General features: G+C 41.1%; 2 protein-coding genes across 2 annotated transcripts; both read right to left on the bottom strand.

Annotated features, from left to right (window-relative positions):
- Positions 1–1,547: 1,547 nt before the first annotated feature.
- Positions 1,548–12,582, bottom strand: oma1 (OMA1 zinc metallopeptidase). The gene is given in 9 exon segments (XM_086283883.1): positions 1,548–2,936; positions 2,938–3,041; positions 5,015–5,164; positions 5,573–5,647; positions 5,792–5,920; positions 8,784–8,891; positions 8,997–9,170; positions 9,346–9,574; positions 11,294–12,582. Coding segments are annotated over 9 exon segments (1,539 nt in total). The 5' UTR covers positions 11,632–12,582; the 3' UTR covers positions 1,548–2,704.
- Positions 12,583–12,978: 396 nt separating this feature from the next.
- On the bottom strand, positions 12,979–18,738 carry mysm1 (Myb-like, SWIRM and MPN domains 1). The gene is made up of 20 exons (XM_086283882.1): positions 18,597–18,738; positions 18,350–18,422; positions 18,204–18,274; positions 17,757–17,831; positions 17,580–17,664; positions 17,339–17,437; positions 16,617–17,139; positions 16,303–16,537; positions 16,092–16,222; positions 15,907–16,010; positions 15,737–15,814; positions 15,566–15,648; positions 15,420–15,474; positions 14,722–14,772; positions 14,554–14,628; positions 14,266–14,454; positions 14,030–14,162; positions 13,747–13,852; positions 13,559–13,616; positions 12,979–13,444 (listed from the first exon to the last, which is right to left on the bottom strand). The coding sequence occupies exons 1-20, from the start codon at positions 18,650–18,652 to the stop codon at positions 13,148–13,150; spliced, it is 2,577 nt and encodes an 858-aa protein (XP_086140008.1). The 5' UTR covers positions 18,653–18,738; the 3' UTR covers positions 12,979–13,147.
- Positions 18,739–19,387: the final 649 nt, after the last annotated feature.

Genomic DNA, 19,387 nt, shown 5'->3' with positions numbered 1-19,387 from the left:
TTTTCCATCACCATATTCCCTCTGCACATAACAGCCAGCTGCTGCATTTGTGTGTCTGTCTTTGTCGGGGCGGATCCAAGAAATGGAACCGTGGATGAGCCACTTCGAGCAATACTCCACAGGGAGGTCAAAGGTTAGCCAGACTGCATTCTGGGACATCATTCAGCCACCTACACAGCAGATGTGTTGTGTTGCTCTTTCACTGCCTTTACTCTCTCTGGGAGTGTTTTTGTTGGGAAAACAGCATCTTTAGTTTGCCACTTATCAAGCATTCAGCTTTCTGTGGTGTGGGTGTGCTGCCTTCACTGTTCCTTCTTCTACTTTTCAACAGTTCTGTGTTTATGTCAATACCTCAAAATACCTGTGAGCGGTTTGCAGAGGTCTCAGAAGCTGTCTGATGTCTCTAGTGGGTGGAAGACTATACAAACTCAAAACAATGTGAGACTTAAGGTGAATTTACAGACATAAAGTAGACATTTGATTTTGAACTTAGTTTGTGGAAAAGATCTTATCTGCTCAAGGCTGCGCATGCGAACAGAGAAACCACATCGAACAGGACTTTCCCATGCAGGATTCGTGCTGCATGTTAAAAATTAAACATCTGATTTGCATGTAAATCACCCCAAAAGATTCTCTCTTTCACACACTTGAAATGAAATCTTTTCTTTTCTCCTGTCAATCCCCATGGTTCCAGTTTGTTTTCTATTTCTGTCCTTTCAATCCATCTGACTGCTGTCTCTTTGTTTCCCTTGATTAATCCCTCTGTCAAAGTATTGTTTAGACTCCAGCAGTAGGCTACAATTACTCAGCGCAGTGTGTGTATTGTATCACGCTCATTACAATTACCTCTGGGTGTGAGTGTGTCATCTGTTGCCTGCTCATGTTCCAATTTCTCTGCGAGTGGGGAGGAAGCTGCATCCAGCTGCCACAGTGTGCATGCAACAATATGACCCTGAAATAGATTATCTACATTATAATGAATGGGACCTGTGTATTCAAAAGTCCATAAAAAGGTCAAAATTGCCAAAAGAGACAACTTGTGTTCAGCAGCAGATAGTGAAAAGGCCCATACTCCAAAGCTGTTTAATACACATAATTTACACAAAATTGATCTCGTATTCAAGAAGCTACAACTTGTAGCAGTTGGCAGACATTACAAAAGAGCTGGGATGAGGCTGACTGATGGATATCCTAGTAGCTTCCATTTGATTACAACTGGCTTTGCATAATGTGGTCAATGAGATTTCAAAACTTTACATCTCTCTGATCAGCTGTGAACAGACAGCAAGGATATTCCCCAGGAGCCAAGCATCAATAAGTAAACCGCTGCCGCCACACGCACACTTCAAAAGAAACTCATCTTTCACCCCAGAATCTAATTGGTTGGTGTGACGATGCGAGGCATTTGATGTTCCCTTACGTAATGTCACACAGGCAGATAATTTTACGCACATCCATATTACATTTCTGTTTGTTTAGCTGTATGCGCCCCTTTGATCGATGTCAATTTATAGATTTTAGAATAAAGGAGAAAAAAAGAAGAGATATCCAAGTATGAATTTTATTCGCTAGTCACCTGCAAACAGAATACATATCCGCTGAGTTATGAATGTGAAAAAACCAATATGTGCTTTTCATTGGCTTGTTATGGACTGACCACTTACTCTAAAGGAGAAACCAACCCTAATATAGACCTACCCTGTGTTTTACCCTGTAAGAGAAAGCCTCCACAGCAGGTGTAAGACTCCCAACTGTTGTTTTTGGAGGCTAGTTCAGGTTCGGTGCCTAAAAAGCGTGACACAAATGAAATAATTTACCTCCCCACCCAAAAAAAACATAGTAGTATCATTTTTGATTTCACAGTGTAACCAAGTGTACCATTTCGTCTCCGCGCGCACACACACACACACACACACATAAAACATTACCAAGATTTGAACCATAACTGCCCTCCCCTCTTCACAGTATGTCTTCTCCCGCAGGCTGTTGTTGTAAATATGAATGTTTTCTCAGTCAACTTGCCTTGTTAAATAAGATTTTACAAAATCCCATGAAAGATTTCTCAAAGCTTGACGGCTGATATTGGCATTCCCGTGCAGTGCGCTGTGTTTTAAAACCCGCAAACAACCCAGCATAAATTTACACCATTAAGTCCCCCGGGCTAGAAAACAGATAAAGTGCTGTGCGTGTGGCATGAGAATGCAGTAGTCATAATGAGAATGTAGATGTCCTCTGGATGCCATGGACGCTGCCTCCAACAAGCACACGTAAGTGCTTACTCTCATCTGTTGCCGTGTGTCAATGAATAATGCACATATTAATCTGGCAATGTATGGAAGCTAATTAATTCAGTATTTTCCTATTCAAGGTTATCTAATTAATGTGGTATCTTTGTAGTCATTAGGCATGGATAAAATTCTTGATTTATCTTCGTCAGCCTTTTACCTCAATTTTCTACTGATTTATATAATGACCCGCAGTCACTTCCTTTGTAAAACAACCGCCAGCTCCACCCTCAATTGTGGTGGTATCTGCAGTCTCTGCAATGGTGGGTGAGAATTTAACCCTTTTAGCACCTACGCACTCAGGTGCATTTTTTTTTCAATTTAATAGACAATAAGAGAAAAGTTGCTAGCTGCAGTTCATACTCCACTATAGTCAGTCAAGTTTATTCAAGGAAGTTGGTGATGATTTAACACCCCTGTCAGCTGGTGCTCTGCAATACGTGCTGGGATCCCTCCTCTGCAGCAGTAGCAGTGGCACGGGCTGCCATAACTCTCTCTGGAATTGCAGCTGGGACCGGGCCTTTGCTTAAATGATCTGCATCTGGGGAAGAAGGAAGTGCAGTTTGGGCAATGAATGCTGCAGGCAGTCTTGTGGGGACTGAGGTGGGGCTGTGGGTCAACACAGGTTTGTCTCCCCTCTCTGGCCCTTCACTCCCTGGTGTTTTTCAGCAACACACGGACGCTCTTGGAGAAAACATCACGAGGATCAGTAGCAGGCAGAGCAGGACAGACGCATCTTTCCCTCAGCTCCAGAGCCTGAACAGATATAAAGCAAAAGGACAGACACACAAACACTTTAAGCAAAACAAAACAAGATTAACCAGGGCTGGTGAAAACTCTATGTACAAACTAAAATGCTAGCTTACGTGCAGGCACATTAAACGTAATTCATGCAAAGTCACATTTATAGTTACCATCTGACACCTTTCAAACAGTCATGTGCCCTCCTGCTTGTCAAAAGCTCAAACGCTACAGCAGAGTCACATTTTTAAAGCCTCCTTTGGACTTAAGTTTTGTCTTAGTTTTTCTAAATCTGACAAGTGGAGGATCTGACTTGAGCGACTTTTAAATTATGCCCTAAAGCATACCTGTTTTAATGTCTACTTTACTCTTAATGGGATCTTAATTAACTGAACGAACCTCGTGCTATGCTAAATCAGTCTTAAAACTAGCAATTAAGAGCAAAAACTCATGAGGAAAGTGTTTACTGAGGAGTAGCATCGTTTCCTCATAGACTTCTTTTCACAAACAGATGTACTGCCCACTACTGGCCATTTGAAAGAATGCAGTTTTGATGCACTTCTGCACTGACTTGGAAGCTACGTCCATCTTTTATATACATTCTATGGTTTTATAGAGAAACAGAAAATTATAAAGTGTCTCTGAGTAAAAGACATGGAAGCAGCTATTGTAGGCCAACATTAGCATGAAAGAGCCATGTAACTAGCTTGGCTAAAATGGTTATGGTTAAAAATATTCCAGTATGTGACGGAGCTAATGGAAACTTCAATCACACCCCGGCCGATAAATATATTCTCTCCGTCTGTCTCACACACCTACGCACATCCCAAGTCATTAATCTCTCACTTAGCACCACCTACAAGACTGAGCACATACGTGTACTTCCCACTCAACAGGCTCTCCCTCTCATGTTACCGGTGGACTTGATGTGCTGTGCTTAAGGATGATGAGCGCGCTCGTGGAGGTGGAGTGCCCCCACAAGAGTCGGGTTAGGTAGCTTGAGGCTGTCACCCTTTGCAAGGTTAAAAACATCACATTATGCATCGCTTTCACCAGACTGAGCTCGGCTGTTAACTGACTCATACATGCTGCTATGCTGGATCGAACAGTTAAGCATTGGAGGTACCAGAAACCGAGTCTTCTCAGCACCACACACACAAAGCAGGGCAATTAATCCCCAAACAACAGTCTTCATCACTTCACTGCCTGTGGCTACAGCCTGGTCTCGACAACAACTGCTGCTAGAGGTCAATCTACCTCACAGGGATACGACCGGGTGCACGAGCACATACACAGAACATGCACATATTCAACGACATAGGCACCTGATGGACAATTAGTGGTTTACCCATCTGTTCGTCTTTGTGCTTGGAGCATCTGACAGTGCTCCAACAGTCCAAATAACAGTCAAGGTTAACCTCACTGCTGTCTAATACATAGATTATTAATCCACCTTTCTGCTAACACTTACACGCACAGAAAAAGTTGTGAGGACTGTGGATGCTGACAGTCCTCACAACTGAAACTGCTGTCTTAACTGGTTGTTGATTTCCTTATAGACTTAAGATACCATTGATTGGCTGGTCACACTGCCAACACTGAGCTGCTAATGTGGGGCTGTTTTCTTTCAGGCACTCAACTCAAATCCTTCAAGACATTCAGCTAAGCAGACATCCAGGCCCTGGCACAGCAAAATGTTTTTGCTGTCTTCCTAAAACCCCACGTTTCTCCTTCCTTTCTGCCCTCCTCTCCATGTCTGCAGGTGGATTTATATCTCTCCAGACGCTTCATTAGTTCCATTAAGAATCTTTCCAACAGCTCCTAAAGCTACACTGTTTCTCCTGAAAAACAGAAAGGAGTAGGGCTGTGTCCCCACACAGGCCTCACAGATTTCTTCACTTCAAAGTTGGGACAAGCATATGACTAAGAACCGACACAACAGTTTAGGGGGAAACAATCTAAGGAAAAAATACTGCGTGTGTCTATACCTCTGGTATGAGACGGTCCAGCTGAGCGACTCTGTTCCTGTGCGATGGGTGTGTGGACAGCCATTCAGGCAAGGTGGGCTCTCCTGATAGTTGGTCTCTGAGTTCCATCTGCTGCCAGAATACAGGTCCTGCTCGCACATCGGCACATGCCTGTAAATAATACACACACCTCAGAAACACACACAAGAAGTGGCATCCCACTGTTTTGTTCTGAGATAAAAATCTTCACTTTAGTTTCCTTTGACAACAGTGCCCCCTAGTGTCCCGTGGACAGATTGTATGATTGGGGAACATTAGAGGAAACTGAATGAGGTTAAAATAAAGAACAGTTTATAAAAAGTAAAAACATTTTAAAATTATTCCTGAATTTTTCTTTCAATCTCAAGCTCCAAAAAGCTGGATTTAACACTTTTCCTCGAGTCATTAGCCTGGTTGCATGTTTTTAACCCTAAAAATATCATCGGAGTGAATGCAACCAACGAAAAAACACAGGTGAAAACACAAAAGAAGGCACCGCTTGAGCCAGATAAATGGTGACCAAATTGGTGACAGTGATACCTTAGCAGCCAATTGCAATCCGACTTGATCTGCCTCAGCCTCCAGTTTCCGACTGAAAGGGCGTTGAAACAGCAGCTAGAAAAGAAAAAAGCAGATTTCTGTGTAGGTGTGTAAAAACTACAAGATTATTGTACATTTTTATCTTCCAGTCATTTTTTTAAACTGCTGTAACTTTAATACTTCATATACATTTTCAGATAATGAATATTAATTCCTCACCTCTCTAAGCTTGCCCTGTACCCAGTGTCCCAGCATTGACAGGCTGTCGTGAGGACACATGGCCCAGATGGCTATCAGGAGAACAACAGACAGGAGCTCCAGGACATGCGACATACTGGCCTGTTCTGCCTGTGGAGGCAGTGAGGGAAGGAAAAGAAAAGGAAGGAAGGAGGATAAAAGAGAAAAATATAAGAACAGAAAAATAGAGGTAAAAAGTTTTGGGGAGGTGATTGAGGCTGCTGAAACATATTGATTGTTCCCATCTATTTTAGTGGAACATTTACGCTGTAACAGATTTAGAGGTTTTAACAGCCAATCCAATAGAGCACACCTACTGGGTAATACCAAGCCCATCGATGCTCATTCCCTTCATCTAATTAAAATCTCCTTCAAGCATTTCCTCTGAGGACGTTTAAAGTCTTGAAATACCCACAACTTCATTAGACACTTTTTTAGAACAAGAAGAATGGGCTTTAAAGCTGGAGAGAGAGAGAAAAAGACAGCCATCTGCGGAGAATTAATAAAGCACAGCAGTGCCTGAGGTCACTTTGGTCATCACAGCACCGGCAGGATTAGTGACTGTTTGGATGTGATTGTCACCGAGTCTTTTATCAACGGCTGATGCAACAAGACTGCAACAGATGCCACTTCAGCTGATATGATACTTCCGAGACAGAGCAGAAGTGATGAATAGTCAGGAGATCTCAGTGTATAATGCAGTATATTCTGCACCTGTAGGGGGTCCACATGCATATTTTACAGTGCTGTGTGGAACCTCCAAGACTGTGCCAAGGGCTAATAAATGACTAAAGTTTGTTCTTGAGCAATATTTGCACTTTAAGTGTTTTCAGTGACTCATTCACTGCAACATCTGCTGCTGATCAGCTAAGCCTATTAGATGTCAGCATACTGCACAGGTCTTTGTGCACTGCAGCACTTCAGCCTCAGAAGCTAAACAGGTGTGAGGTTTGCTGCATTCAACTGAGTGCTTGTCTGTTACGGAAGAGTGTGCACTCAATGCATGAGAGAAAACATACAATCAAGGAATTTGTTTCTGTTAATAATACCAGTGGCAGGCGTAATTCTTTGCCTATTGTATAACTCCACTTATAATAAATAGTTCCAACTAGGGCTGGGCCATATTATACCGTTCACGGTAATACCGGTATAATGTTATGCAACGATAGGAAAATGAAATATCGCGATAGAATATGAGTAAAACGCGCATGCGCAGTGGCTTTGTTTTCATACGCACATGGCCGATTGTTGAGTGAAACAAATGAACCAGAATTGGTTTGTAAAAATGGTGCAACTTCAGTGATGTGGAACTGGTTTGGTGTTTGTCCGTCAGATACATGACAAAGCACATTTTTTTGCAGAACATGCAAGCGGCCGTCGTTATTGTCGGACTAAGATGCTCTTAAATCTGGGAGTAATCTGGGTCCTAAACTCCGTCTTTTTCAGGTCAAACGAACACTGCAGCATCACTGAGAATTAAAAATTGTCTAAATTCTTTCATCTTTAATAAAACGATCAGCATTGCTGCTTTACCAGGTGTAACTATGAAGTTTAACTTCCAGGCATCCATGAAAACAAAATTTATTACATTTAACGGAGTTAGAAGTTAGCAGGAAGCTAGCGGAAGTTAGCTCGCTAGTTTCGCTAGCATGTTCTGACTGAGAGACTGAGAGATTTCTGAAAAAAATCAAACGTACAGCTCTGCTATCACTTCCAACATAAATGAAGACAGGAAACTAAACAGCAGTGACGTTTATAGGGTTACTGAAGTTGGACTAGCTGGTATTTAATGATGTGCTACGTGATCGCTAGCAACACAGCTATGTTAGCATAATATAAACAGTGAAGCTGGAGGACGAACACTAACACTTTTCCACTTAAAAAGGTTAACGTTAAGGTTTCTGATAGTTAGAGACAAATGCAATCGCATGGCAGGATGCTGTAAACGGACCAAACTTCAGTCAGAAGAACAACTGAGATAATCCATCCACAATACGAGGTCAGTCATTAATATACTGCAACAACATGGGAACAGAGCAGCTGCCAGAGAATTCAACATTAATGAATCAATGGTACAGAAGTGGAGGAAGCAAGAAGAATGAGTTTAATAAAGTTTGATTTATCTGACTGCTTTGTTTCGCTTAATGTGCCTTATAATCCCGTGCACCTTATGGTCCGAAAAATACGTACTGCACACTGCAGTTTGATGTTGCAAAGCACCTCTTTTTAACTTCAGTGGATATTATACATGGTTATGCTCAGGATATGTCAGCCCATTTCTACTGGAAATGCCTTTTGGTTAAACTTTCAGCAAGGCATTTGCATTTGCACTGTTACATTTTTATAAAGCTTTAATGTACATAAAAACCAGCTTCTTGTTTAAGTGAAAATAAATGGAAGGTTGTCTTTTTGCGCTAGTAATGTTGTGGAGTTGTATTTTGTCTCGCATCAATTATATCGTCAGTTATATCGTTATCGCAAATTTTCAAATATATATCGTGATAAATATTTTTGGCCATATCGCCCTGCTCTAGTTCCAACATCATTTTAACAATCAAAATAAATGCTTTTTAAGGTCCATTTAGGACTTCAAGAAATAAGAATTAAGATCCAATAATGTCAAAATTATGCACTATTTTTAGGCTTTTATACACAAGCCATTTTCAACAATTCAACAATCCATACAACCCAGTACTTCACATTATATTCTTTCCCACACATACCAGGCTTAAACAAACCATTTCCAAAGTTAATACCTTCAGCAGATATTGGGGAAATATGAAATATTTTAAGGTCTTATTTTTCTTGAATTCAATTTCAGAGTTTAAGACTTTTTAATGATCCAGAGAAACCCTGTATTAATTGTAAAAAATAAACCTATTCACTCTCAAGGTCAAGTCTTAAGGTAAATTTATGATGTGGAGTACAAACTATGCTATAACAGCAAACAGTCCGTGGAGCGTTATGTACTTACAGCGTGTCCCAGTAAGGCATGAGCCATCTCGTGTCCCAGTATAATAGTGAGCTGGTGAACATCTGCAATGGCTTCCAGCATTCCAGTAAACATGAAGACATTTCCATTCTACTCAAAGAATGGGAAATAACTTTTTAATCTTTGTAGGTGTGTAAACACTAGATTGCACCTTATAATAGTAAAATTTTTAGTGTTCAGCTTGTCTTTACTTACCGGTAGTACAAAGGCATTAACGCTGGGACTTTGCACCACATGGACAGTCCAGCTGATGTCATTCACTTCAGGGATGTCCTTGTTCCTTTGTGCCAGGTGCTGCACCACCCACTTCACCACCTGGTGACGAGGGTCAGTGACTGGAACAAGCAGCTCTGCATACTCCTCCATGTACTGAAACACAGAGATGACAACAAATATTTAAGGAAGAATTTCATTAAAAATGAAATTTTTTCCATTTAACTATTCACCTTCTTACTTGTTGACTCAATAAATCTTCTTAGAAATGTTTGTGGAATGGATATTTGTGATTTTCTCACAATGTCACATGCAACACAACGTCTCTCACCGCATCTGAAGTCAGAGCTGCCATCTCCATGTAGTTCTCTTTACTGAACACAAGAAGGCGGGTCCGTCCTGTCAGGGGGGACTCGTCAAGGTGCGTTAGGAGGAAGAGGGCTACAATCATAATAGCAACACCTGCACCCCCTGCTATTTGCCAGCGCTTCTGCCATGCATATTTGCGCACCAGCTGCTGCTGTTTGTCTGGTAAGGCCACCCACCACTTCCTTATGCTCCTGTACAAAAAGAGGGGCTTTAGTGCTGCTGTAAATCCTTATGTAGCTCAGGCAGTACATTTAACACCTTATTCCAACAATTAGAACTAAATTAATTATCTGAAGCATGTTTAAAAAAAAAATGCTCGGAGAAAAAGCCTGATGAAAGATTAGCAACCAAAGTTTCCCATAATAATGTAAGATAATAATGCAGAACAATAACCTCTTTTCTTTCCAGAGAAGCCTAACCTCAAATAAAGTGCCAAAACGTGCATAAATTCGGCAGGTAAATTTTGTAGTACTGCTCAAAGGCCAAAAAAAATGCCTGCTCTCTATTCTGTTGGAGGCAGGGAGGGGGAGACAAAATAATGTCTGCTATGTCTGCTAAATGATACCATCACAGTCACTCGGTTTCATGGATTACTTTGTACCAGTTAATTAAAACATAAAGCATGGAAACAATTTAGACAGTAATTTATTTGTTCTTATTTAAATCCAATAATTAAAACAGTTGATAAAACAATTAGGAGCGTGTTCATTATTTAATTAAACATTAAGTGTTGTTAAATGATATTATGCCTTAAAGCAAAAAGGATGCTCAATTTATCATCTGTATTAAGAGCTTTTCTATTGACACACCTTATTAAAGTCTTGCTTTTTATTTACATTCCAAATTTAAAATGTTACATCTATTTGAATTTGTAGACCATTATAGACTATAGTGTCGTATTTATACTGATTAACCACTTCAGTCTATACTTTTTAGGGGGGGTGACACATTGGTTGTGATTTTGCCCCTGTACACCACCACACTTTACTTAATATTATTTAAAAGATTAAGTTATGTTTGAAGTGCAAACTTTCAACTTTAATTCAAGTTGTTTAACAAAAGTCTTCCATTAGCTGTTTACAGCCAATTTTATCCAAGTTCCTTATTGTCAGAAGCACAAAAATAGGTAGACGACATTAAAGTGTAAAATTAAAAGATGCATTCAAAAGTGGAAATACAGCAGATTTTCAAAAAGGTGTAGACCACTGGTTACAGAGATCTGTCAAACATCGTGGAGGCAATGTTATGGCACGGCAGGTATAGCTGCCAAAAAATTACTAATTCGAGTTTACTGATGATGTGGCCACAGATAGAACTAGCACATCTGGGGTCTAGAGGGCTATACTCTCAGCCAAAGAAGGATTTTCATCCAAGCTTCATTGGATTCACAATATTCTGCCAGCCTTTTATCGGAGACTACAGCCAAGGAGCATCACAATCAGCCAGCATGGTAGCACAGTGGTTAGCCCAACTGCCTTACAGCAAGAAGCTCCTGGGTTTGAATCCACCATATGACTTGGGTCTTTCTCTCTGTACTCCAGCTCCTAACCCCAGTCTAAAGACATGCAGTTAGTGGGGTAAGGTTCATTGGAGATTACTTGGTGATGAAAAAGTCTGTGGTGTATTGGCCTGCCTCCTTGTCCCCAAATTGGACAAGGAGCTACATAACAAAATAATTGATACTGTGTAAAATTATTATTCAGAAGAGGGGGCCATGTATAAAAATGCCTGTAATTTCTAAATATTTATTGCAATTCTTTTCTGAAACCCCTTAAATAAAAGCTCAAAGACTGCATTTGAACCCTTAAATTTTTTACAATCCACTGTGGTGGTGTTCAAAGCACAAACTACAAAAACTGTGTCTATCCAAAAGCTTGTGGACCTTCCTGCAAACACTATGTTTTTCCTACCTGCCCAGTATTATAGCCATAATCTTTTGCAGAGGTTTGATTATCATCCAAATGAGGGGAGCAGGCAGGGCCCTCAGGCGGGCAGAAGTGTGGAAGTAGTGTCCACATGGGGTCAGGACAGGACCACAGGGAAGAGGAGCAGTGGCTTTGGAGTAAATCTGATAACTCGTTGTCCGTCCAGTCAAAGAAGCTCTCAAGCGTACAGATGTGCTTATGGTATTTCGCCAACTGCTCTGAGGGTAAACAGCTCGTGTGCATACCCGGAGGTTCCCGATAAGATGCGACGAAAGCAAACTGAAGTGACAGCTCCTGAAAAGACTTCCGCAAAGTAGAGCCATGTTTTAATTTAATTTGATTTTTTAATGATACAATTTTTTTTAATTTATACGAGGACTGACCAAAAACAGTCAACGCAATGCGGTTATCTCATCCTAAAGGTCAAAATAAATCCGGTAGTGACACCTGGGGAGCTGCTCTCAGCTGTCAATGTCATCGCTAGAAGTGAAATTTACGTACACGTAAATTTGGTTATTGGGGGGAGCCGCGGAACTCTGAAATGCCTTCACCAGTCCAAAAGTTGGTTTTTAACACCATTACACGCTGAGCTGAAACACATTAATGCCCGGTGAGCCAAAAGGACGCGCTTTAAAATTACAAACTAGCGTTAACTGTAGTTTCTGGAACGCGCGCTCCTCCCAAATGATTCCACCTAGAAACAGCCCCGTTACGAACGTTCCGCACACACAGCTCAAAGTTATATTATAAACGAGCTAAGCGTTATATTATAGAGCTGGAAGTTAACTGAATATATTTACATGTTAAGTGTGTGTCTTTTTTTTTTTTTTTTTTTTAATCATACCCAGGCTACTGCTTTTAATCCACCATAGTTTGGAGGCAAATATTCTACTTTGTACTCAAGCACATTTATTTTCATGTTTTACTATTTAACTTTTTTTGCAGTTAAAATAACACACATCAACTAATAAATTATCCTATTTTATTGTAGAGGTTCCCAAATCGTGTGCCAGATTAATGCCATAACTACCAATCTCAATAACTGTCAAACTTCAGACATGAACACAAGTGTGTGAAAACCGCTGATTATGTTAACCAGTTGTGTATATAAAGTATTTTTAACATTAGCTCCGGCTTCAACATTAAAGTGAAATAAACCACTGATTGATCAATGATCAATCAATGTTCGATTGCTTCATGGGATTACTTTGGCATCATGAGCACTTTCACTTTTGGTATTTTCAGTTTATTTTGATCCTAATTTTAACATAAATGGGAACTGGAATGCGGGTTTTTCACTTAAGGGTATTTTTACACTTTAGTGTAACTATCCATCCATTTTCTTCTGCTAATCCAACTTAGAGTCACAGGTGGGGGCTACATCCTATCCCAGCTGCCATAGCATGAGAGCCAGTGTACACCCTGGACAGTCCATCATACACATACAACTAGTTTAGAATCACCAGTTAACCTAACCGTACTACTGCCTGTCTGATTATCTGATTTATCAAGAGCCCCTTTGAATGTCTTGGCCACCACATGTTCTAAAAACATAGTACTGTCCCCTTGGACAGTAAACCTTAGTGAGGAGTAAATGACAAAACTTTAAACATAAATCATTAAAATATATATTCATGTGTTGCACTGAACATTCATAAAAAGACCTGAAATATAAAAATAGATTTTTATTTTGATGTCAAAAAGAAATCTGTTAAACTGAGAAAAAACGTTCATGATAACTTCACTGACAAAAACTATCTCACACACACCCAGTAATGAATGCCACAATGTATTCACAAAAGGTGTCATTCACTATTAAGTATGCTGCTGTATGGTTATTCACAGTAAATAGTCATGTTCGGTCGACAATACAGAGCCTAAATGCAACACGGTGCTGCCAGTAGTCTCAGATTCTTCTTGGTCCTTCTCTTCCTCTGGGCTGATCGGCTGATCAAAAGTTAGTTCGCCCGAGTCCACCAGCTTGGATGAGATATTTAAAGGTTCTCCTTCTTCAGAATCAGGCAACTGCTGCTTGGAAATAAAGTCAGATTTGAAAAGGGCCTGGATCTGGGTGAGAAAGGAGTCTCCCACCTCATCTGGGAGGGGTTCCAAGTATCTCGCCAGTGATGCCAGCATCTACATGATGAAGGTCGTGTAGTTAGGCACACATTAAAACTGTAAAAGCAGCTCAAAGTCACTCCATAGAGTCACTGAAATTTGCAAACTGGGAGGACTGATGGTCGAACTGACCTTCTCCAAACATGTGAGATGGGAGTCTCTCCGAAATAGTCTGTCCATCTGCACACTCCTGACCAGCCACGGCAAAAATGAAAAATAAAATGCTTAGACACACCACCCAAAACAATTTCAATAAAATTTAGGATCAGCTTTAGGGCACCAGTTCAAGATTACACAATACAGTCTTGTGTCTCACTCACCCTAGTGCTTGAGAATATTTGTGGATGATCCACTGAGCCCTCCTCATCGTCTGCTCCCAGTCCGGGATGTCTTGTGATGACAGGAAGTCGAATCTGTACGGCAGCTCTGGGGAGGAACAGAGGCTGAGAGACTGAGCCAGAGGATAAAGTGTGTTACTGCGTACACAAAATCACTGACCTACATTGTCAGCTTGATTTCAAAGCCTCTTGATCTTAACTGTTTTGAAGTTTGAGTCGTGTGTGTGTGTGTGTGTGTGTGTGTGTGTGTGTGTGTTAGACTTACTCTGGGGGCCTGAAGGCTCCTGGTTCTCTTTTACCAATAGGCAGGTAGTCTGGGAGTGGGGGGAAGCATTAGCTGGGTCATATGGGCTCACTATCATCCCAATAAACGGGGCTCCACCACGTGAAAAATAACTCTGAAAGATTAAAAATAAATAAATAATAATACCAGAAGTGAAAATAAAACCAGAAGTTCACAAGTAACTCATGTGCAAACTTATTTCATTCAGTCAGTTTTACCTGGAATTGGTGCTGCGTGTTTATGTCTCGCAATGAAGGGTTAGGGTGGAAGGAGGGATGCGAGTGGTACCAGCCCACTACACTGAATCCCAGGGATGACAGCACATCACAGGCCTGTGTCTGAGACACTGGATCCATCTCACACTGCAGACCTGTGCTCACACTGTTACATGGCTCTGCTGCACAGATCTAAACACAGATTTATTAATCACAAAATATAGTTTTCTGAATATAATGTGATTAGAGTTTTATCCTGTTTGTCACATTGGTTCAGACTTCTTGACCTACCTTCAATACTTTTGCTTCTTCATTAAAAGTTCCACCTAGCAGACCAATGACTTCCCCCCTTGACACATGTGCATGCTGATTACAGAAAAGTTATCTGTCAGTATAGGTAAAATCTGTTGTACATATATGAAAAAAACTAATCAGCTTGTGACTGTGTGTATAACATACCATATCCATGATGAGAAGAGTCTCAGCACAGACTATAACCTGGAATGGTTCCTAGGGTGATCAGTAAAGAACAGCTTAGAATAAATGATGACTACTTTGGAGAAAGGATCCTCTTAGTTTATGCAACAAAAAATGAAGAAAATATAATCTTATTAGATATAAGGTATATCTAATAATCCAGTCACCTACTCCTTATCCAACATAGGCTGGGCTGAAGTATATTACAGCTGACATAGGGCAATGAGCACCCTGGAGAGTCTGCCAGTCCCTCACAGGGCCAACAACAGACACACTGACATCACACTGAATTTAGCTTTGCCCACCTAACCTGGGATGTGTGCTTTCAATTGGAGCAAAGGCACCATTAGAAGTCCTGTGGTGGTATTCATGTGGATGTAATTTTGACATGTACCACCCATTAACTGCAGATTAAGCATTCCCCATCCCCATGAAAATGGCTCTCCCTCATTAGTCTACCCCAGCTGGACTAATTACACTGAAAAATCTCCTGAAGAATTTCTCAAGAAACAAATAGTCTAGTATCCATTCTGTATCTGGAAGATGCAACAGAACAAACCTGATCAATAGAGGCCACGCCAATTAGAGACACATCCATGATTTTTCCGGGTTTTTTTTTTTAAAAGTGGTGTGGTTAGTCAGTGTATCGGTGAAAAATCTTGATAAGAATGATCACTGACCTTTATATCCTCTTCAAAATATCTGCAGGGAATCAGCTGGAAGGGGTCAAAAGAGCTGGTGGATAGAGTGGGATTATAAACATCCACATCATAAACCTCCTTGTGCTTATAATTTGGTACATTTTGCATCAGTCCACTGTGCTCACCCTCGGTATCTGGACATCTTGTAAGGTTTAGGCTGCTTCTTCATCTCCTCTCTCCGCAGAGCTAATTCTTCTGCACTTAGATGCTGATAAAGAAAAAACACAGAATCAGTAAACATATTAGTAAGAATGTAAATCGTAATTTGATTAAAAGTTGTTGTGCAGTGTCCATACCTCATATGTCTGTCCCTCCAAGTCTTTAGCATCACACCAGTTCCCCCAAATGTCCCGCACACGCCGCTTCCTGGTTCGCTACAACCAGTCAGAAGTTACAAGTCAAGTTCTGGCATGCTTAAAATTTAAATGCTTCCAGTGTCAGAGTCTATTGCTTTATGGGTACCGACCATGCTCTGCAGCCTCTGGGCGAGCTGATAGGCCTCCAGTACATCTTTGCCTTCCTTATGCTTGGAGCGGTCCATCACCTTTGGACGATTGTACACAGCTTGCTCTACAAAAAGGAAGTCAGAGCTTTAACATCAAAAAGAAGATAAAAATTCATAAATCAGAAGACTCAGAGAAATAGACTTACCGCAGTTGAAGTTGATTGCTCCAATGAGTTCCAGATAGGTGTGTATTCTCCCAATGCAGTTGACATCTCCACAGTTCTTTAGACCAGGGCGGACCGATGTCTTGTTTAGGTACTTGGGCTTGCTCTTCAGCCTAGTGGACAAAAACAGTAATAACCACTTTCTGTGCAAAGTTGTGTAAACAAAGTTATCGAACATGTAAACTTAGTTTACCATTGATCCAGGATATAGTTTCTAATCTTCAGATATCTTTCAGGGGTTTTTGATGGTCGCCCCTCAAAGAACTCTGGGATAGCCTGCTTCTCATCCTCGGTGATGGTCTCTGTGTCCATCTCTATTTCTTGTTCGGGGGCCTTCAGCTCCTCCTCTTCATCATCTTCATTCTCCTCCTCCTCCTGGTCATTGTATGGTCTATCATTTAGATTCTTCTCAATCTTGTCTGAAGAATCTAGGACATCATAATGTGTGTCATTAATTTTTCCTATGACAGTGAGGTAAATACACAAAGCACAGTAAGTGTGAAGTACCCATTCCATCACTGTAAGCTTCTTCCAGTTGAGCAATGCCTGTTGAGAACATCTGCTTTGAGTCTGCGTGAGGCGGTGTCTGACAGCTTTGTGGAAATACCGATGCCGTCTTGTTGACCTTCTCATCTCGCTCTGTTACTCCAGGATCTTCTGAGCAACCAGGGAAAGATGAGGGTTGAAGACTTTGCGGAGAAAGAGAGGTGTGGCTCGGTTTCTCCTTCGTCTCATGGATGCTCTCTACCCCACTCAGACTTACATGTTCTTCTGTGGGGCTTTGACTCCCAGAATCTGTTTTCTCCTCAGGCCCACAGAAATCACTGCTGAGGACTGCCTGTGGTTTATTGCCTTCTTCGTCATCACTCAAGTCGTCAGTGATGTCTACATCCTCATCCTCATCGTCAGAAAGCTTCTCTATGCGGACAGCGTTGGCAAGAGTAGACACTTGACTGGAGGTGGGCTGAGGAGGTTGTAGGTGTATTATGGGAGCTACAGAGGGAGCCGCAGGACCAGGATCTGATTTTGCCTGAAAAATGTGTACACAAAAGTTTGTTTATTCTTGATTTTTATTTTCCAACATACCATTGCTAAGGACTCCTTCTGGTTGCATAGAGCGTATGTAGTTCGACTAAATTGCAGGTTTATATCTGCAGATGACTACAACTAAGCTTACATAACAGAAACCTGTCTTGTGCTGTTAGTATAATCCAGGTGGACTGTCTTACCTTATGTTTAAAATACTGCCTGGCGTAACTCTTAACCTGAAGAACGGTACGGCTTTCCATAAGCTTAGCAATCTTAGTCCACCTTCGACCAAACCGAGCCTGTAGAACAACACACCTCGGCAACTTGGACAATACACACAATCTGACTCACTTAAAACAATTATTAAATCCATCAAAGGCTGACCTTCCCAAACAGAAATTACATTTCAGACACAAAAGTTAACTTGCAGTGTAAGCATACCAGGCCTTCCTCAAACAGTTCTTTCTCCTGTTGGGACCATCGAGAGGATGAACCAGCAGACGAAGCTATGTTCTTGGCCGGAGACCTGTCCACACACAGACAAGTTCATGAATAGCAAGGAAATGAGGAATCAGTGTACTGCGCTCATCATCAAGGCTGATGGAAGAAATTACTCACTTTTTCACTTTGTTTTTTTTGTGAGGATCACTGTGCCAAATGTGGTCGGGAATCTCCTTACCTGTCAGGTAATATCTTCGATTATAGTTGAGGACAACTGATTTCATAACCAGCAACAAAATTAGTATTTAAACTATGTAATCAACACAATATAAGGAGCTTCAGCTACTGGTTGAAACTAGGTTGAGATGTTTTGGGTTACTCCTGCACCAACAGGACAAGTGAACATAAAATAATATAACATATTCCCCCACTGTAATTCCATTTACTGTAAGGTCAAGCGTTACATTTTTTTCTTTTAATTTGTCATCTGTCCGTATGTTTACATTAGCCACAGCATGGGGCAGTTATTAGGTAATCCGAAGCTTTCCCAGCTACGTCCTGTGATTCCTGTAGTTAACCTCAATGCATCACTATGCAGTGCGTTTAAGGTCAGTAAAAGGATACTGTTCCTCTAGCAGCATCCTCTCTATCACCTCTCTGTTCTCCGGGCTGATGGAGCTGTCCAGCTCCCAGGGCTGTACAAAGGAGAGACGGAGAGTCAACACGAGCACCCACAGCCAGAAAAACAACGGAGCTTGACGAAGTCATACCAGTATCCAGGCGCTGCTCTTCCCTGTAGGCTGCATGAACTGCTCCTGCACCAAACCTCCTCCGTCCATCTCCCTAAAACAGCGAGGAAAGAAGCTGTGATCAGCAGAGCAGATGCCTCCAGAGCTAATCCCAGCTGCTGTTATCCTGCGCCAACATCCGGGTCACCGCTAACTCGCGTAGACCACAGCACAGAAGCCCACCAAACAGCACAGCCATCAATTAATCCAAATAAACAGGCGTCATTACCCAATATTGTTATCAAAGTCATCTCCTTCGATGTCAACATCCACCTCGTCCTCCATGTTACTCGATAAACGTAAACAGCAGAGAGAAAACAGAGAACGCGCACTGGAGGAGAACAGAGGCCAGTGTGACTCACAGCGACACCCTGTGGCTGGATGTCGTTTAATATGTTTAAAGTTGCTTTACTGCCACCTTCTGGTTTAAATTCACCTTAAAGTGGGTTTATTATGCTTTTTTATATTGGACGCTTATTAAAAACAAAAATAAAAAACGTTGCTATCCTTAAGTTCAGGCTTCAGAGTTCTCTAATTGCTCTTATTTTTCTCTTGGATCTATATGATGTCAGAGACATATTACAGGATATCATGAGCACAACAGTCCCAACTACCCACCCTTAAACCTTCTGTTTAATAGCGGCAGCAAGTCAGCCTTAAAGGGAAGCTGTCCCTGCAGTGAGAAGAGGTAAAAATGGTTCATTTTAGACCGCAAATCATTGTGATGCCCACCGCAAGATAAATAAGTAAATAAATAATGATGAGCATAAGATGCGCACTTTAATGTTCAGTTGTATTACACTTCTAATTCATCAAATTTAAACATATACTGCTGTTACATATGTAATATTTTATATGTTATTGATATATTTCTTCCCCCAACATAATAAAGATGGATAGTGATTCCCTAGAAACTCATAGGAATGAGTAGGCATAAAAGCCCGGGGAGGGTTCAAAGTCATTGAAGAAACAAACAGCTTTAAATATGAGGATTCCTTTTAAAACTTACATTCATTGTCT

The sequence above is a fragment of the Aulonocara sp. 'chitande type north' Nkhata Bay genome, linkage group LG23 (genome assembly GCF_057382095.1).
Source record: "Aulonocara sp. 'chitande type north' Nkhata Bay isolate Kocher_YH1m ecotype deep benthic linkage group LG23, A_spYH_male_GT1.1, whole genome shotgun sequence".
NCBI lineage: Eukaryota > Metazoa > Chordata > Actinopteri > Cichliformes > Cichlidae > Aulonocara > Aulonocara sp. 'chitande type north' Nkhata Bay.
Note: the sequence above shows the minus strand (reverse complement) of the source record. Positions and strands in the feature narration are given on the sequence as shown.